This window comes from Pezoporus occidentalis, unplaced genomic scaffold, assembly GCF_034315485.1.
Source record: "Pezoporus occidentalis ecotype Australia unplaced genomic scaffold, CSIRO_AGI_Poc_V1 ctg2, whole genome shotgun sequence".
Lineage (NCBI taxonomy): Eukaryota > Metazoa > Chordata > Aves > Psittaciformes > Psittacidae > Pezoporus > Pezoporus occidentalis.
This window is the reverse complement of record NW_026913855.1, coordinates 13,892,945-13,907,840: the sequence shown is the minus strand read 5'-3', so window position 1 is coordinate 13,907,840 and position 14,896 is coordinate 13,892,945. Positions and strand designations below refer to the sequence as shown.

Genomic DNA, 14,896 nt, shown 5'->3' with positions numbered 1-14,896 from the left:
AATCTGCACAGGCTGCAAGTACCACTCCAGTTTGAATGCCTTCATACAGACTTCCGACTGATTTGGGCTGGAATTTCAAATATCTGAGCAGTTCTACCAAAGCACACATGACAACTCTGCCTGTGTGTAGGAAGAAAGAAATTTCACCCTGCATGTTTTAACAGCATTCATACAAGTTGAAAGGAGATGATGTTCTGGATGAGAATTATCAGAAGTGGAGCCTATTCCAGTAACTGCAACTCAGCCATGTTGTAATTCCTCTACTCTACTGGCACATGAAATGCTTTTGTTTCCATTGCAAACAAAAAGTAGCAAGGTGACATTTATAATTTAACATGAGCAGTGGACAATACAGAATACGTACAATAAACCAAACACCACATAAATATTCCCAGCAGGTAAAATACTGCAATTTTTAAATGGCTAATCTTCCAATCCTAAATACTATTTCCAGATTTAATTTTCAAGAATGAAATGACAAAGGAAAAAGAAATTTGGCCTACATTGTTATACAAATTGTAGTGAAACTGTGTTATAATAAATTGTATATTAAGCAGATAGAGTGCAAAAACTAACACAAGGCCAAATACCTCTGGATTCTCCCCCCACCCCCTTTTTTTTTTAACACACGTTTACATACAGACATAAGATAGCCTAACATAGGTGTTTAAATTACTACATACCTCCCACTCATTTACTTTAATTTACTAGTTATATGCTATTTTAGCAGCTGTTTCAGTCTTAAAGATGCAAAATGCTGCTATAACAGAGATGCTCTAATACAAACACTGATTTCTGTCATAGAAATCTGTAGAAATGCTAATTCACAACATAAAAAAGAAGTTCTTTCACTTTTTATGAAAAAAATGCAAACTGATGCTGAAAAGGACTTGGGTCCTCTGCATATTTTAAAGAGCAGCCAGTCTCTAAGGACCATGGATTTCTTATGTGGAAATCCTTCAATATACCTCACCTAAAATCCCTCCCAGTCCCACATGTACTGGTGGAAAGGGTAGAAATACAGCAGCACTGTAAAATATCCCTCTCCACGATTACTTATGCTTTCAGTTTCTAGCACAGTCCTCTCTTCTCCCATAGAGACAAGGACCATGATTCATTTCTACTTTACTCATTTTGCTCCAATTTAACTCCACTGTCTTCAATTACTGGTATAAAAGTGGAAAAAAACCCCTGCTCTTAGGGCTGCCCAGAGACCAGAGTTCAATTGATACTTCTGGTACTTTAGAACAACCCTTGGAAAAAAAAACATGCTCGCAGCCTGAATCATCAAAGTTACACATTTCAGATTAGAAAATTCATTAAACATTTTTCCCATAGGCAAACAGCCACTTGAGGAAAATGTTTTTAATTTCTTTAAGCTTTTACTAGTTTACACATAAGAATCTTCTGCACTTAACTACTTTCCAGTGGTGAACTGGACTGTTGTGGCACACCATCCAAGAAAGCAAAGCTTTCCAGTTAGCAGATACTTTCCATTCTTCAGCCTATTCTTGCCTGAAAATCTTCACCCTGGAATGCTGCCCACACTAGTGAGCTGCTTTAGAAAGGGAAGCCAAGATCAATGCAAGGGCTTGAGAATAAGCTCCTGATACAACACAAACAACTTCAGGTGAGGACAACTGGTGAAAAATAATAATAAATAAACAGAACAATGAAATCAAAAGAGCAGGGAGATATAAAAAGCCTTTTTCATGCAGGTGAACCTCCTGTTATATTTGAACGTGCTGCACTCCTTCCAGGAGCTTCTTTCACAATTACATTTTGTGGTTTTCCTTTGAATCACTGGAACGTGGCAACTTCACCTATTGCCTCTGAGCAGTGAATTGTGAAGAGCAAACAAAGTTCCAGGGTTCCTCATTGTCTGCATTTTGTTCATGTCTCTTAATTTTGCACATATCTATTGTTGAGAATTAACTTTTTTGTGACAGTGATTAATGGTGGTTACGCAGAAGCACGAGATCTCTGTAAACATGACTTAGTTCTGGGGGAAAACCCAGGAACAGCCCAGCAACTCACTTAATCTTGGTGAGAAGATCAGCAGTTAAAGCTCCATGAGCAGAATACACCAAATTGTTCTGCAAAGTGATATGACAGTGAGAGAGAATGTGAGGCATAATAGTGCTGTGTTTTTATTATTATTTATAAATTGGATTACAGCAGCACTTAAGGCTGCTTGTCAACTCAGGGTTAAAATGTGCAAGCCACTTGAGCAAACACAACCCCCAGAGGCTTTCAATCTAAACTGTGGTTCCTGAAGGAATTCAGGACCCTGCTGAGGTTTTAAGCAGGAAATCAATATTTTTCTTTTTTTTTTTTTTCATTATTATTTGCTAATCTGTTTGTGGTTTTGTTTCTTTTTTGTTGTTGGCTTTTTTTTGGGGTGTGGGTTGTTTTTTGTTTGCTTGTTTTTAAATGGAATATTTACTGGCAAAAGGATCTCCAGTGATTTCCATCCTCAGTCTCAACCAGGAAAAAACAGAATTACTGAATGAGAATTGAATGAGGAATTTCAGTTTTTGCTTTCTTTAAACATGGCTTCTATGAGGAATCTTCCAAGTTGGGTCGGCTACTCCATTACCAGGTCTAACTAGAGACTGGTAATGCAGAGGTATATTTTAACAACATCATCACCACCATCATTCTGGACAGCGACTGAAATCCTGCTGCCTGAGTCATTAAAAGGGAAGCAGACAAACTCTGGAGGTATTAGGTCACAGTACCCATCAGGTGTTTGAAATTTTTCGTTTCTGCCATCCCATACCTTGCTCATACAATCAGAGATGCCTATTAAGCTTTAATTGGTGCTTTCTTGCTACTCTTTCTTCTTTCATAATGGCTCTAAGTAAAGCCTGTAAATCAGCCACAAGCAGAGCTTAAGAACTTTTCATTTTCACCATGCTCAAGAAAGACTAAAGAAATATTAGTAACTGTGGTTCTTTTGTGGCAGAAGCACTATAAATGTACCTGACAGCTGCCTATTACCACATTTAAGTACTCCTAGAGTGTTTAAAAGGCTGCTGTCAAAATATTTTTCAAAATATTATTATCCATTATTTATATTCTAAACAGAATTTGTTTGTAGACAAAAATCTGCTCTTCAAGAGGCAGGCAGTAGCTTTGTTATCAGAGAATTTCTTCTGAAACACTGTTCTTTAAAAGTAAAACAAACACAAGCCAATAACACAACTGATGTGAGACTTGCCTCAGAATCACTCAACTTCATACAATGAGAAAAATAAACCTTTGAATCTTTTTTTCTTTCTCTTTTTAATTTAGCACTACTTAAGTTCTTTATCTCCCCAGATGTATGAGGGAGCAGGCTGAAAAAGATAGTGAGAGTTTGAACAAAGGTAGCATGCTAAAATGGAACCAATAACGCAGTTTAATTACAGTACTAATACAAAGCCAATAGCCTGTATGTACTTTCTGTATGAAACATTACAGATAAAGTTTTGACCTCCAAATGAATGTTCGTAATGTCTCCCACTGATTTCAAGACAACCAGGTTTAACTCTAATGGTCTTCTGGCCTTAGGAGTTTCAGTGCATCTTTTTGACTATAATTCTGAAAAGAATTCTCCCTCTTACGCAGTTTCTCATCTACTGCTCTTTTCCCTACTGATGACTTTGTATCTTAGCAAAACATTTTGCAAACACAAGAACATCCCAGGGTGACCTCTGACAGCAAGCCTTTGTCACTCATCATCCACAGAAATAAGTGGCTTTTCCCAAGGCTGCGGGGGAACAACTGCCGGCCCTATGGACCCCAATTCCCAGCCCAATGCCCTGGAAGTTTTGCAGACTGCAGGAGTAGAACAAGTTACAACTGCTTTAACCCATCCACAAAAACATTTCTATGGTCTGAAAGATTCTGCAGAAAGGGAGGTCCATGGCTAACGCCCCATTTTTGCCAGCTCCAAAGAGAATTTTGCCATTTAAGACACCGTGAGAAGAGTGTGAAACTACTGTATGTTTCAGAAAGCTTTATGGCTTCACTAGATGGGACAATAAAAGCGAGTATTGGGTCCATTAAATAGACACGAACACCTGCTGCCATACTAAAGGGCAAAAAGCCACCTTTACCCATTCCCAGAGGCAGTTCAGTCACTAAAAAACATCAAATCCAGTGCATACCAGCACAGCTTTAGTCCTGCCCGTAACAAAACTCTTCCATGAGTGAAATCCTCATCACACATGTGCAGCCCCAAGACAGCTAAGGAAGTAACAAGTGACTAATTTGCTTTGCCACATCTGACTGCAGAATGACGTAGTATGGGTCACAAACATTGCCCAGAGTATATGCCACTGTGCAAGATTCAACATCATCTTTGGAGCCATACGGATCCAAGGAGCTGTCAGTGGTTTTACGGTAGCTGTAGTTTTGTTTTAAACTGTGCTATTTTTGTCATTATTTCACACTACCAATTAACGTAGTGGGAGAAAGGGAAATGATACACTGCTTCTCTCACAGTTATATCGGTGATGGTGAAGAATGCTTTCATGGTGTATCCATGGACAGGTTCAGGCTGAGCACTCTTTCATAACAGAAAATGCAAGCAGACTTTTAAGACAAAATATGCAATCATGATCTTAAATTCACCTGATTTAAGTTAAAATTTTAAAAAATACTTATATCAGAACTATTTTTGTTCTACCCACTGCATTTAAAAAACAACCAAACACACTCCTGCCACAATAAACACTTCACATACAGATTTAAATCCAGGAATTGATTTTCATGAAAAGCAATAAATCCTTATGAACAGGTTTCTTAACAGAATTAGTCAGGATCTTTTTAGCAGTTTGATCCAGCATAACTAAAATAAATAAGCACATATACTATACATGTCAGGCATATTGCATTCTCTAAAATATGAGCAAGCGTGATTTCCAAAGCAAATCCTTTTTAAGTGATCAGTATATATCGAGCATACCTTATGTACCTTGGTTAAGCTGTTCTTCCACTTGCTGGAGTAGACCAATACATCAGCTCTGGGATGAGTGGTTCTTGCTTGAGTGTACAGCGGTTTTTCAACTTTTTGTTTTGAATTGAGGAGGGAAAGAGCTACCTTTGTTGACAAACCAAGTGGATTGGGGTTGCTGGGACTAATGGCCCATGTAGAGTAGGCTGAGATTTTCTGATCATTTTGCAGCAGATGCAATGGTTTTCTCTTCAAGAGATAGCACCAGGTAAAACTCGTTGTGGTCTTGAGGCTTGGAAACGACAACCTCTGCAGTTCTCCTGCATTCATCACAGCCAGCATAGTTACAGGCTTTGCTTGGCCATGGCTATTGATGTGCTTGCTCTCATTACTGTTACTTGGGGACTTTCTTTCTTGACTGCTACTTACAGCCTTGAGAAGAGAACTCTGATTACTCACTGGAGACAATTCAGATGGTTTTCTAACTACAAACACAGGCGATGCTGAACACCTAACGTCTTCAGATTCTGGTGACTCCTTCAGAGTTTCTGAAACACCAGTGTCAGATGAGTCATGGTCAGGCAACAGTAGGTCAGAAGGACTAGCTTTGCTGCTTTTTTCATGCTGTGCAACACCATCAGCATCCAAGAGATGATTTTCAAGAGGCTCTGTGGTGCATACCTGTCTTACCAAAACTGGTTTCTTTTGCTTACCAGTAGGGTCACTAGATCTAATGTTCAGCGACTGCAATGGTCTAGCTTCTGTCATGCAGGCAGCTCCACTTTCATCTTTCACACGTTTTTGATGGTTTTCCATGGCAATATCTAAACTGTTGGCTGGGGAAAGCATTCGTTTACTTGAAGCTGTAGCTTCTGGTTGAGGGAAGAGTCCGCTAACTGGCACTTTCTGAATAATATTCAAAGAGCTTGACAAAGATGAATTTCTGGTTCCACTTCCTGCTTGTGAATTTTCAAATTCAAATGAATTTGGCAATGTCTTCTGATTATCTTTGTGAGATTTTGGCAGCTGAGCTTTGCCTTCAAGCATTGGCACTGTCACAACATTTGTTTTGCAAACAGATTGATTTACCTGATCCTGGGTCACTAAAATGTGAGGAAGGGGGGTGACAGTTGCAAAGCCATAGGATGGCATACTGCTATGAATACGGACGGGAACCACAAAAGGAGGAATCTGATGCATTTGACTGCTGCAGTTATTTGGGACAATTTGCTTTAGAGGAGGCACAGAATATGGAGTAGACATGTCAGGCAGTTTAGTCTGCAATTCAAAGGAGGATACATTCTGGTCCACCCCAACTTGACTTGGAACAGTCTGAGTCGATAAAGTATTTTTTAGCAATTTAGAAGAGTATGGCTGACCTATATGCAATGTTTTAACTTGTAGCTGATACTTCGGAGCAAAACAATCTTTTTTTTCATTGGGGTGACAAGAAAGCATGTATGTGCTCATCTGTTCCTCTTGGGCTGATGTTTTAGTTGAGGGCTGGGAAGGCTGATGTGTTGAGGATGGTTGTCCTTGCTTGTTCAGCACATGATCTACAGGCTGCTGAACTGAAGACAGGCTCACAGGATTACAATTCTGAATTGCTGAGGGAAGCCTGGAGTGAGTCTGTGAATGCTGAGTACTTGAAGGAAACTCCACAGAAGATTTCCCAGAGGTCTGCAGCCTGTGCAATGGCACTGTGGGTATATCCGTAGCATGAGCTGTCTGAAATGAAGTTGATTTACCTTGTATCTGATGATTTTCTGGAGAAATATTTAAAGATATCTGCCTTACAAATGGCCCCCTCCTCCTTTCTAGCAGAGGCACATGTCCAGTAACTCCATTTGCAGATGATGGTTTCGGAGTGGCTATCTCTACGAGCGAGGCAGGTTTTGATGAAGACATGCTTCCACAGTCAAAAGACTTACTCCTGTGGTCTACAACCTCCATCGATGGCTGTGTACAGCTGATCTGCTCTGAGGCAGCACGTCTCATTTCCCGGTAAGGAGGTCCAGGCACAACCAGTGCATGTGAGCCAGCAGGAATCATGAGGAATTCTGACGACTTGCTAACAAGCTCTGCTTGGGAAAGGTTCTCTGACTTCAAAGTTTCATCTTTGTCAAGTGAAGCTGAGAAACTGGAGGCATGAGACAAGCTACTTTCCCGACTTAAACTTCTGGAAAGTGTGGAGTCAATGCTTGATTCGGCAGATGAATGCTCCATTTCAGCCAAGCGAATTCTTTTCTTCTTTGGTGGCAGCTTTTCTGTTGGCAATTTTGATAGCGTTTCACTGCGCTGTGGCCAATTAAACCTTTCTGTCTTTTCTGGATCGCTGCATTGGTTATCTTGGTCCCTGTCCGGTTCTTCTGTGACCAGTATTTCAGGAACCTGGATGTTATGCTGGCGAACAAGTCTTGAGGGCTGAAGCGGTGCACTTCTCTCACTAGAAACTATTTGGCTCCCTTGAACTTCCCCTCTAGGTGCTTCTGATGATAGGGGTTGATGATGCTGGGGAGTATTCAGAGGAGGGTGTCTATCTTCTTGGATTACAATTGTACTCAAAGAACGGTGCTTTGCAACATTGTTGGGGTCTTGAGAAGAAACTGGTGACACTCTTTCAAACGACTCTGATTTCTCAAATGAGCTATTTCTGCTCAGTGAATTGGTGTGCTGTATTACTGAGATGCCAGTACCTTGTCTTTTCAACTCCACCTTTTCTTGCACAGCCGAACTCACCTGCTTTTCAGTGTGTGGAGACATCTTTGGCTTGGTTGTCTGATCTGTGCCTCGACCCACAAGCTGAATTTGGGAACTCTGAAGTAGAAGGCTGCTTCGCTGTTGGGACCCTACCACTGTTGTTGCACTGTGTTTTGACAGATTAAAAGAATTTGCTGGCTTGCCTTGGCCTTCTGTATTCTTTGATAGTATACTCGTATCATTTTGCTGTGGGTCATCATCATCACCAACACTTTTCATTTTCCTTCTTTTCCTTATCTGGGGTGTCTGCTCCCAGACACCAGTTGAAGTAGTGACTCTGTAGTGTAGAATTTGAGGCTGTGTGCTGTTTGGAACAGTTTTATGCTCAGGTTCTCGGACTGCTGCTTTAGTTTTAGGTCCATGCAACTCCGAGCAATAAAATTTCTTGTGGTTTTCAAAGTTTTCCAGTTTTCTGTACCTGTTTCTGCAGGTTTCACACTCAAACATTGTTCCTCGCACCTGAGGGGACTTCTTTGTTTTTTCCAAATTTGATCCCTGCGCAAGGGACTTGCTCCTTTGCAATAATGATTCATTACATCCCAGATAACTGTCTTCTACAGATCGCACTGGTCCGAGAACTTGGCTTTCACCAGTTGAAGAATCTTCTATTGCTGCCTGTCTAACAAGGGTCCGAGGATGTCCACCTTGGTTCAGTGGAGTAGCAGGTCCCGATACAAAAACATCATCATATAAAGAGCCAATTTTATCATCAAATGACTGACTACCTCGAAGGGGATGAGAGGGAGGTATTACATGTGGAGGTACTGCTGAGTAACTGGTAGTAGGCATGGAATTACTTCGTGTTATAGGTAAACAGTCAAGGGATGGTACAGAAAGAAGAAAAACTTGCTTTGATTTCTCAGTGGGTGTGAAAGGAGACTTTGGTATATCAGAGCTTGAGCTAGTTCTTCTTCCCATGGGTTTTAAATCAAACTGGAAAGAATCCTTAAATATGTAGGATTTTGGTGAATCTATGCTTCCTCTTCTCGAAAGAGATGTTCTTCTTGGTTTCACGCTATCTAGCTGTTTGTCATCCACAACAGCTTCATTATCAGAAATCAACTTTGAGATACGTTCCTCAAGAGTTTTTGTTGCCATGGGAGGTCGCATTTGGCCAGAGAGAATCAGATTCTTTTCAGCACAAACCGTTTGTACCACTGATGCTACCACACCACTTGCTCGTGGCACACAGGGCACATTTTTGTTTGGATCTTTCTCAGAGGTCAACAATCCTCTCACAAAAGGAGCTGGTGGGCTCATTGTTTGATCAGCACTTTCAGAACGAGAGAAATAACCAGAATCAGTACTACCTAAACTTCTAGGGCTCAAAAGGCATTTTCCTTGCTGATCTTGGGAACCATCGGTTGCCTGCTGTCTCTGGAGCTGAGCATGCACCATTCCTACTGCAGATCCCACCTGTTCCTCTAGTAGGCCCATTTCTGCTTTCTGCTGTTGCTTTACGTCATTCTCCTTCAATGAGGCTGTATGTGTTAAGTTTGACTGAACAGCTGTCACTTTAAAATCTCCTTTTCTCTGTGCTGCAGAAAGTTCGGGTGCTGGTTCTGTTACTTTTGGACTATCAGCCCTTAACGGAGAAACATTCACAGGATGAACTACTACTTTTGGTAATGCTGCCCTTACTTGAGGTTCTGTATCATGTAATGAAGAGTCACCTGGTATACAGTCTGGATTGCTTAACGGAATAGGGCTTCCTTTCCTCAGTGGTTCTGCACTCGAAATGACTTTCACTATTTGTGCAGGTTCCAATTCTTGATCATCTTGTCTTTCATCAGCAGTGCCTTCATCCTCACTTTCACCACTTTCTTCCACATCTGAGTGGATGCTAAGTGCTTTTTCCGAGTCATGAGATAAGAAGAGGCCAGCTGAATCTGGTTGTAGCACAAGTCCAAGTTTGATAGCATGTGCATGAGATTTTTTGTGCTTGTACAGATTGCTTTTGGTTTTAAATGAAAACCCACATGTCACACAAGGATACGGTCGCTCTCCAGTATGGGATCGGATGTGCTTTTGGAGAACACTGGGCTTGGCACAGGCCCGATTGCAATACTCACACACATATTTCCCTAGCTTTTTAGGCTTCTGGTCTTTCAAGAGGTTACATATTTGTTCTACACCATGGTTTACAACTGACGCTATCTGGGATGAATTATACACGGGACCTATAGGCAAGTGTGTTGAACTTGATGTGCTAATTGACAAAGGTGTAGATGAAGTAGCTACTAGCTGGTTTTGAGAAAAAACCTGAGTTACAGTGGAAGATGAGGTGTGGACAACAGATGAAGTTACTGCTATGCTGTATATCTGCTGGAGCTTGGGGTTTTCTTGATTCTGCTGTTGCACCAGCGATCTAGTGAAACTTGGACACATAACAACCTGGTGATTTTGTTGACTGGTCTTAGTAATCAGGTCTTGTGAATGAGAAACTGACTGGCTTTGTGCTTGTCCAGTCTTTGCTGTTGCTGCTACATGCACATTGTTTAACGTAGACGGGTAATAGTGAGGTCCAGCTGCAAACTCATGCTGTGACAAAGAAGACTGATTTTGGACGCTTATTATATTGGACGTGAGATTAGAAGAGGTGCTTACAGTTTTATTTGGTCTCAGTTTCTCTATCTGCATCCCATAAGGGGGGCACTCTTGTGCTAAGGTGTTCAGTTCAGGCTCCATAGCTTTCAATAAGACATCGAATGCAGTACGAGTACATGGGGATGATGTACTGCAATCAACAAAGTTAATACATTCATTACTGTCAGTCTTTGTTTTACTTGATGAGGAGTTTGAGAGAGACTTCTTTTCCGGTGAGTTCAGTTGGTTTGCATCAGTATTCTCTACTGCCTGCTTACCCAAATCTAAGGACTGATGTGCCAACGAGAGTTTTGTCTGCACTGATGTCTCAGATTTGGTTGTTTCAACACTTATGTCACTGCTAAGAGCTCCCCCGCTTTGTTTGGTACACTGATTTCCATTTTGCACGGGTGGGTGATCCTGTGCTGCGGTGTGTTCAGAGGCATCTGGAAGAGCTTTTAGTGGTGAAGGGTCTACACTTTGCTTAACCTTGGCTTCAGCAGGGCTCCTCAAAGGCGATTTTGGTATTTTTTTTAGATGGTTTTCAGTCACAATCTTTTTTCTTTTCACACCTTTAATTGCATCTTGGGTGCCTCTAGTACCAGCATCTGTGATTTCTGTTAAAACACAAAGAGAAAAAAGAAAATGCAAATCGAATAATGGAGTATATTTCTATTTATACCATTTTATCATCTCTAAGTTTCAACAGTAAGCCCTGGAGCAACAGGACTGTCCATCTCTCCTGCCTCCAATACCTTTTTTTAATAGTAAAGGTATCTTAGTGAAGATCTATTTTGCTTTCATCTAAAAAGAACAATACTTTCAAAGTGATACTGTAAGGGATTACAAAAGTAATTCACAAGAGGAAAAGCTTCAAAGGAAATGCAAGAAAAGAAAGGCTACTGAATGAATATTTTAGCATTTAGAGCAACTTCTTTTCAGATAAAGTGAAGAAGAAACCTCTGTCTTGCAGTTGTTTAAAAATTCAAATCAGGAAAATGAAAAACCAAGACACAAATCTGTTTTCATGCTGTATTTGTCACTTTTTCCATCTATATGTTCCCGCACTCAAGGAATGAAGACAACTTCCTCATGGTTATATTTGTAAGTAGATTTATCATGGAAATGGCACAACCACCCACACCATCTGTCAAATACTGTATTTCAGAGCTCCAATTACTGAACTTCAATAGCATTTCAGATGAGCAACTATGGTGGATGAATAAAATCAGTCACACCTAAATGATTTTGTATTTGTGCATCATGAAATAAAATAAACTAAATCTGAATTATTTCATTACTAGCTACACTTGCTGCTGATTTTAGGCAGGTATGCATGCAGAGTTTCAGGGCTGCAGTGAAGAACACATGAATTGGGGTATTATTTAGCAGAATAATCCTGTAGCACATACTTATATTCGTACAGAATACAATTTTCTCTATAACAAAAAAAATACATACAGACTGAATTTCAGTGTTGATACTTACAAGCTTGTTTTTCAATGGATACCTGATGTTACACACCTTTGTTTATCTCAACAGAATTAGACTTAATCTGGTTGGTTTATTTATTTATTTATTTGTTACTTCTTTCTTAACACTCAGTTATAGGTACTGCCTCAGCTAGCATCACCGGTACTGCAGAAGAAGCCAAATATTAAATGGACGTAAATCCATTTTCTTAAGCTTTTACAACTAGTTTATTAGGCTGTTAGTCAAACCCATATTTGTCTGGTTGCCAGTATTCTAAGCAAAGGAAGAAATTAATGTGACTAGAGGGCTGATGTCTCTGAAAAGGTTCAGCTGCACACACATTTTGGGAAGCAGTAATGAGTAACTCCATGTGGTATGTTTACCTAGCACAGAGTTACTCAGCAACAGAGGTGTATGTGCACTTCTAGGTAAAGAACAGCCCCAAGACAACACATAAAGGGACAAAGTTCTCACAGTGAATTTCACTAGAAAGAAAGTGGAGAAAGCTCAGACTTCCCAGTGCCCATCAACCCTATGGACCCCTCTGAGTGGCATGAAGACTATCCTCTTGCAGAAGCATCATCTGGCTCCTATACTATGTGGGAGGAAAGCCAACACATAGTGTGCATCTGACAAGAGATACTGGAATCCTGAGTGAAACCCTCTTATAAAGGAAACACAGGCAATGCCTAAAACTTTGGTAGCAGAAGAGAATGCAAAAGTGACCAAAAGGAAAGATGTTTTCTCCATGTCAGAGCATAACCCAGGTGGGATTGAGCTATATGCTAATGCCAGACAGTTGGAAGTTCAAAATCCCATTTCCAACTCAGCGCCAACTTAATTGTATACATATATTCATCAAGGATGAATGGATATTCAGGAGATTTCCTTGCAAACTGAAAGATTAAAGACTACACATCACACACACTGTACTGCAAATGTGCAAGTTCTGCAGAACCTGATCTATTCCTCTCTCAGCCCTACTAGAGGAAGTTTAACTATAAAGAGTAAGAGCCTGTTTTGACACATTCAGCAGTCCCACGAAAGAGATGCTTGAATCCCTTGCCAGAACTACTGGCTACAAAACCTAGTTATGGGGATTTTGTGCTCCTCTTGTGCATCCAGAAAGAAATTTCTGCAGTAATCACTCACTTAACCTTTAAATGAACTTTGTATTTATTGCTTTATCACCAAAACCTATTCATACTAGACTGGATTTAACATATTCAAAGCCCAGCAGTCTTACATCACGATGTTCTGTCCTTTCTGTTGATTCGCAATTAAATGAGTGGCCTACACTAATAAGTTGTGATCAATATCATTAATGGCGATTTCTTTAAAATTTCAGTCTACTGCAACTGCTTTTTTCTTCAGTAACAAAAAACTATTTTACAAAATCAAAGAGAAAAAAACAAGGTAACTATATAAAAGAGTGCTTTTAGCCAAGGTTTGGTGATCCCTCTGAAGCACGGTCACGTTAATTGAGCATAAGTAATTTGGTTCCTTTTAAGCACACACTGCAGCTTTTATCCCATCACAATCACGCCTCCACACCGATCACACTGCCAGTGTTTGTACCAGAGTGCTATAGGAATTGCTGAACAGATTATGCACAGCTAGGAAGGTAAGAGTGCCAGGAATTGCGAACATCAATGCAGACAAACATATACAAAAAAGACTAGGGAGTTTCATATTGCAGCAGTTGAACAGTCAAATGATACACTGCTTCCTGATGCCTCAGAATACTGAATAATTACTATTCCTGGGTTTCAATCATATAATGCAGAGGAACAAACACACTCAAACTGCACCATACTAGTGAACTGGAAACAGACACAGCTGAAAGATGCAACGTGGCTTACAAAAGCCTTAAATAAAGTAAGAATATATCTCTAATCTACCAATCAAGCAATTAAAACCATGAATGTTATGAATATAAGATCAGAATTTTCCATAATCTATTTACTGCTTTACTTTAAAAAATGCGGTTCAACACATGGTAAACCATAAAAATTGCTTAGGGAATTGAAAGGAAAGAAAAAAGAATAAAGAAAGGCACGTTATGCATTGCATTAAATAAAGAAATAGATTTTTCTTTAGTCTTTGCAAGCACTAGTTGTGCTGCTTCTGTAGTTCTATACCAATAAAATTCCAGTCTATAGAAATCATAAGAACTAGTTTCTTATTTGTATTTCTGACTTTAAACCCTTGGTGATCCCAGAGATGGGAGTTGCAAATTTGCTTCACATACGTATCTACAAAATGTGGTAAAATGTACTTTATTGACAATGGCTTTAAAAGGCTTAATAATAGTTTAAGTCCTGTGCTCTACTTCACTCCTGGATAATTTAGAAATCATTATTATTAATGGAAATATTCACCTCATGTTTGCTAAAAGCCACATTTCTAGCATATTTGGGGAAAAAAGCAATCTCTGACAACTCAACTTGGTTTTAGCTTCTTGTTCTTTCTGTGTGAGTCTTTTCTTTGTATTCCCAGTTTATGCTGAAGATATTCCACCACACGTTTGTTAATCTACAGCTATGTGCTTCCCCAAAGATCAACTGCATCAATATTTCCAGAGGCAACAACAAATCTGGTGGAAAGCAGCAGCCCCATAGTGCTAAACACTCCTCCACCTTTCAAAGCTACAAACTTTCAGGAGCTTAATAACTCCCCAGGGCCATTTACCCACATCAACAAGCTGACAGTGAACAAAGAGAAGGTAGAAACATCATATGTGTGTGTGAGAAGCAAAAATGAAACCGATCCACTTTTCTTTCTCTCTCCTGTGCTCTGCTCACCTTCTTCCGCAAACACAAAGCCCTTCTTATCCTTCAGCAGTAATTCCCTTTTTTCTCAGGTGGTGAAGTGGTGCTGCTGAGAAGTGCTGTCACCTCAATCAGACGTCTAAAAAATATCTTTTTCATAAGCTGTATTATATCAAATAGGATTAAGTTACCCAGCCCAAGAGAGAAGGTAACAACATCATTGTGGTCAGCGCCCCACTTTTCATATCCCAGGGACACCAGAGCATTTCTTTCGTGCTTTGCCTGGTTGGCTTTGTTCTGCTTTGCTATCAAGATTCTCTGTTTAATACTTTTGCTTCGGTATGAATTCTGCACTCAAAACATG

At 40.0% G+C, this 14,896-nt stretch overlaps 1 protein-coding gene across 11 annotated transcripts in view; it reads right to left on the bottom strand.

Annotated features, from left to right (window-relative positions):
- The window catches only part of HIVEP1 (HIVEP zinc finger 1), a 133,790-nt gene that overhangs the window by 29,577 nt on the left and 89,317 nt on the right, over nucleotides 1-14,896 (bottom strand). For 10 of the 11 annotated variants that reach the window (XR_009964637.1, XR_009964636.1, XR_009964638.1 and 7 more), the window contains one exon: nucleotides 4,955-10,905. Coding sequence is in view for 8 of the 11 variants with exons in the window: in XM_062617904.1 (XP_062473888.1) it covers nucleotides 4,955-10,905 (5,951 nt within the window). In the remaining 3 variants the exon portion in view is untranslated. The remainder of the gene's footprint in view (nucleotides 1-4,954; nucleotides 10,906-14,896) is intronic. The other variant, XM_062617908.1, reaches the window with a different exon arrangement.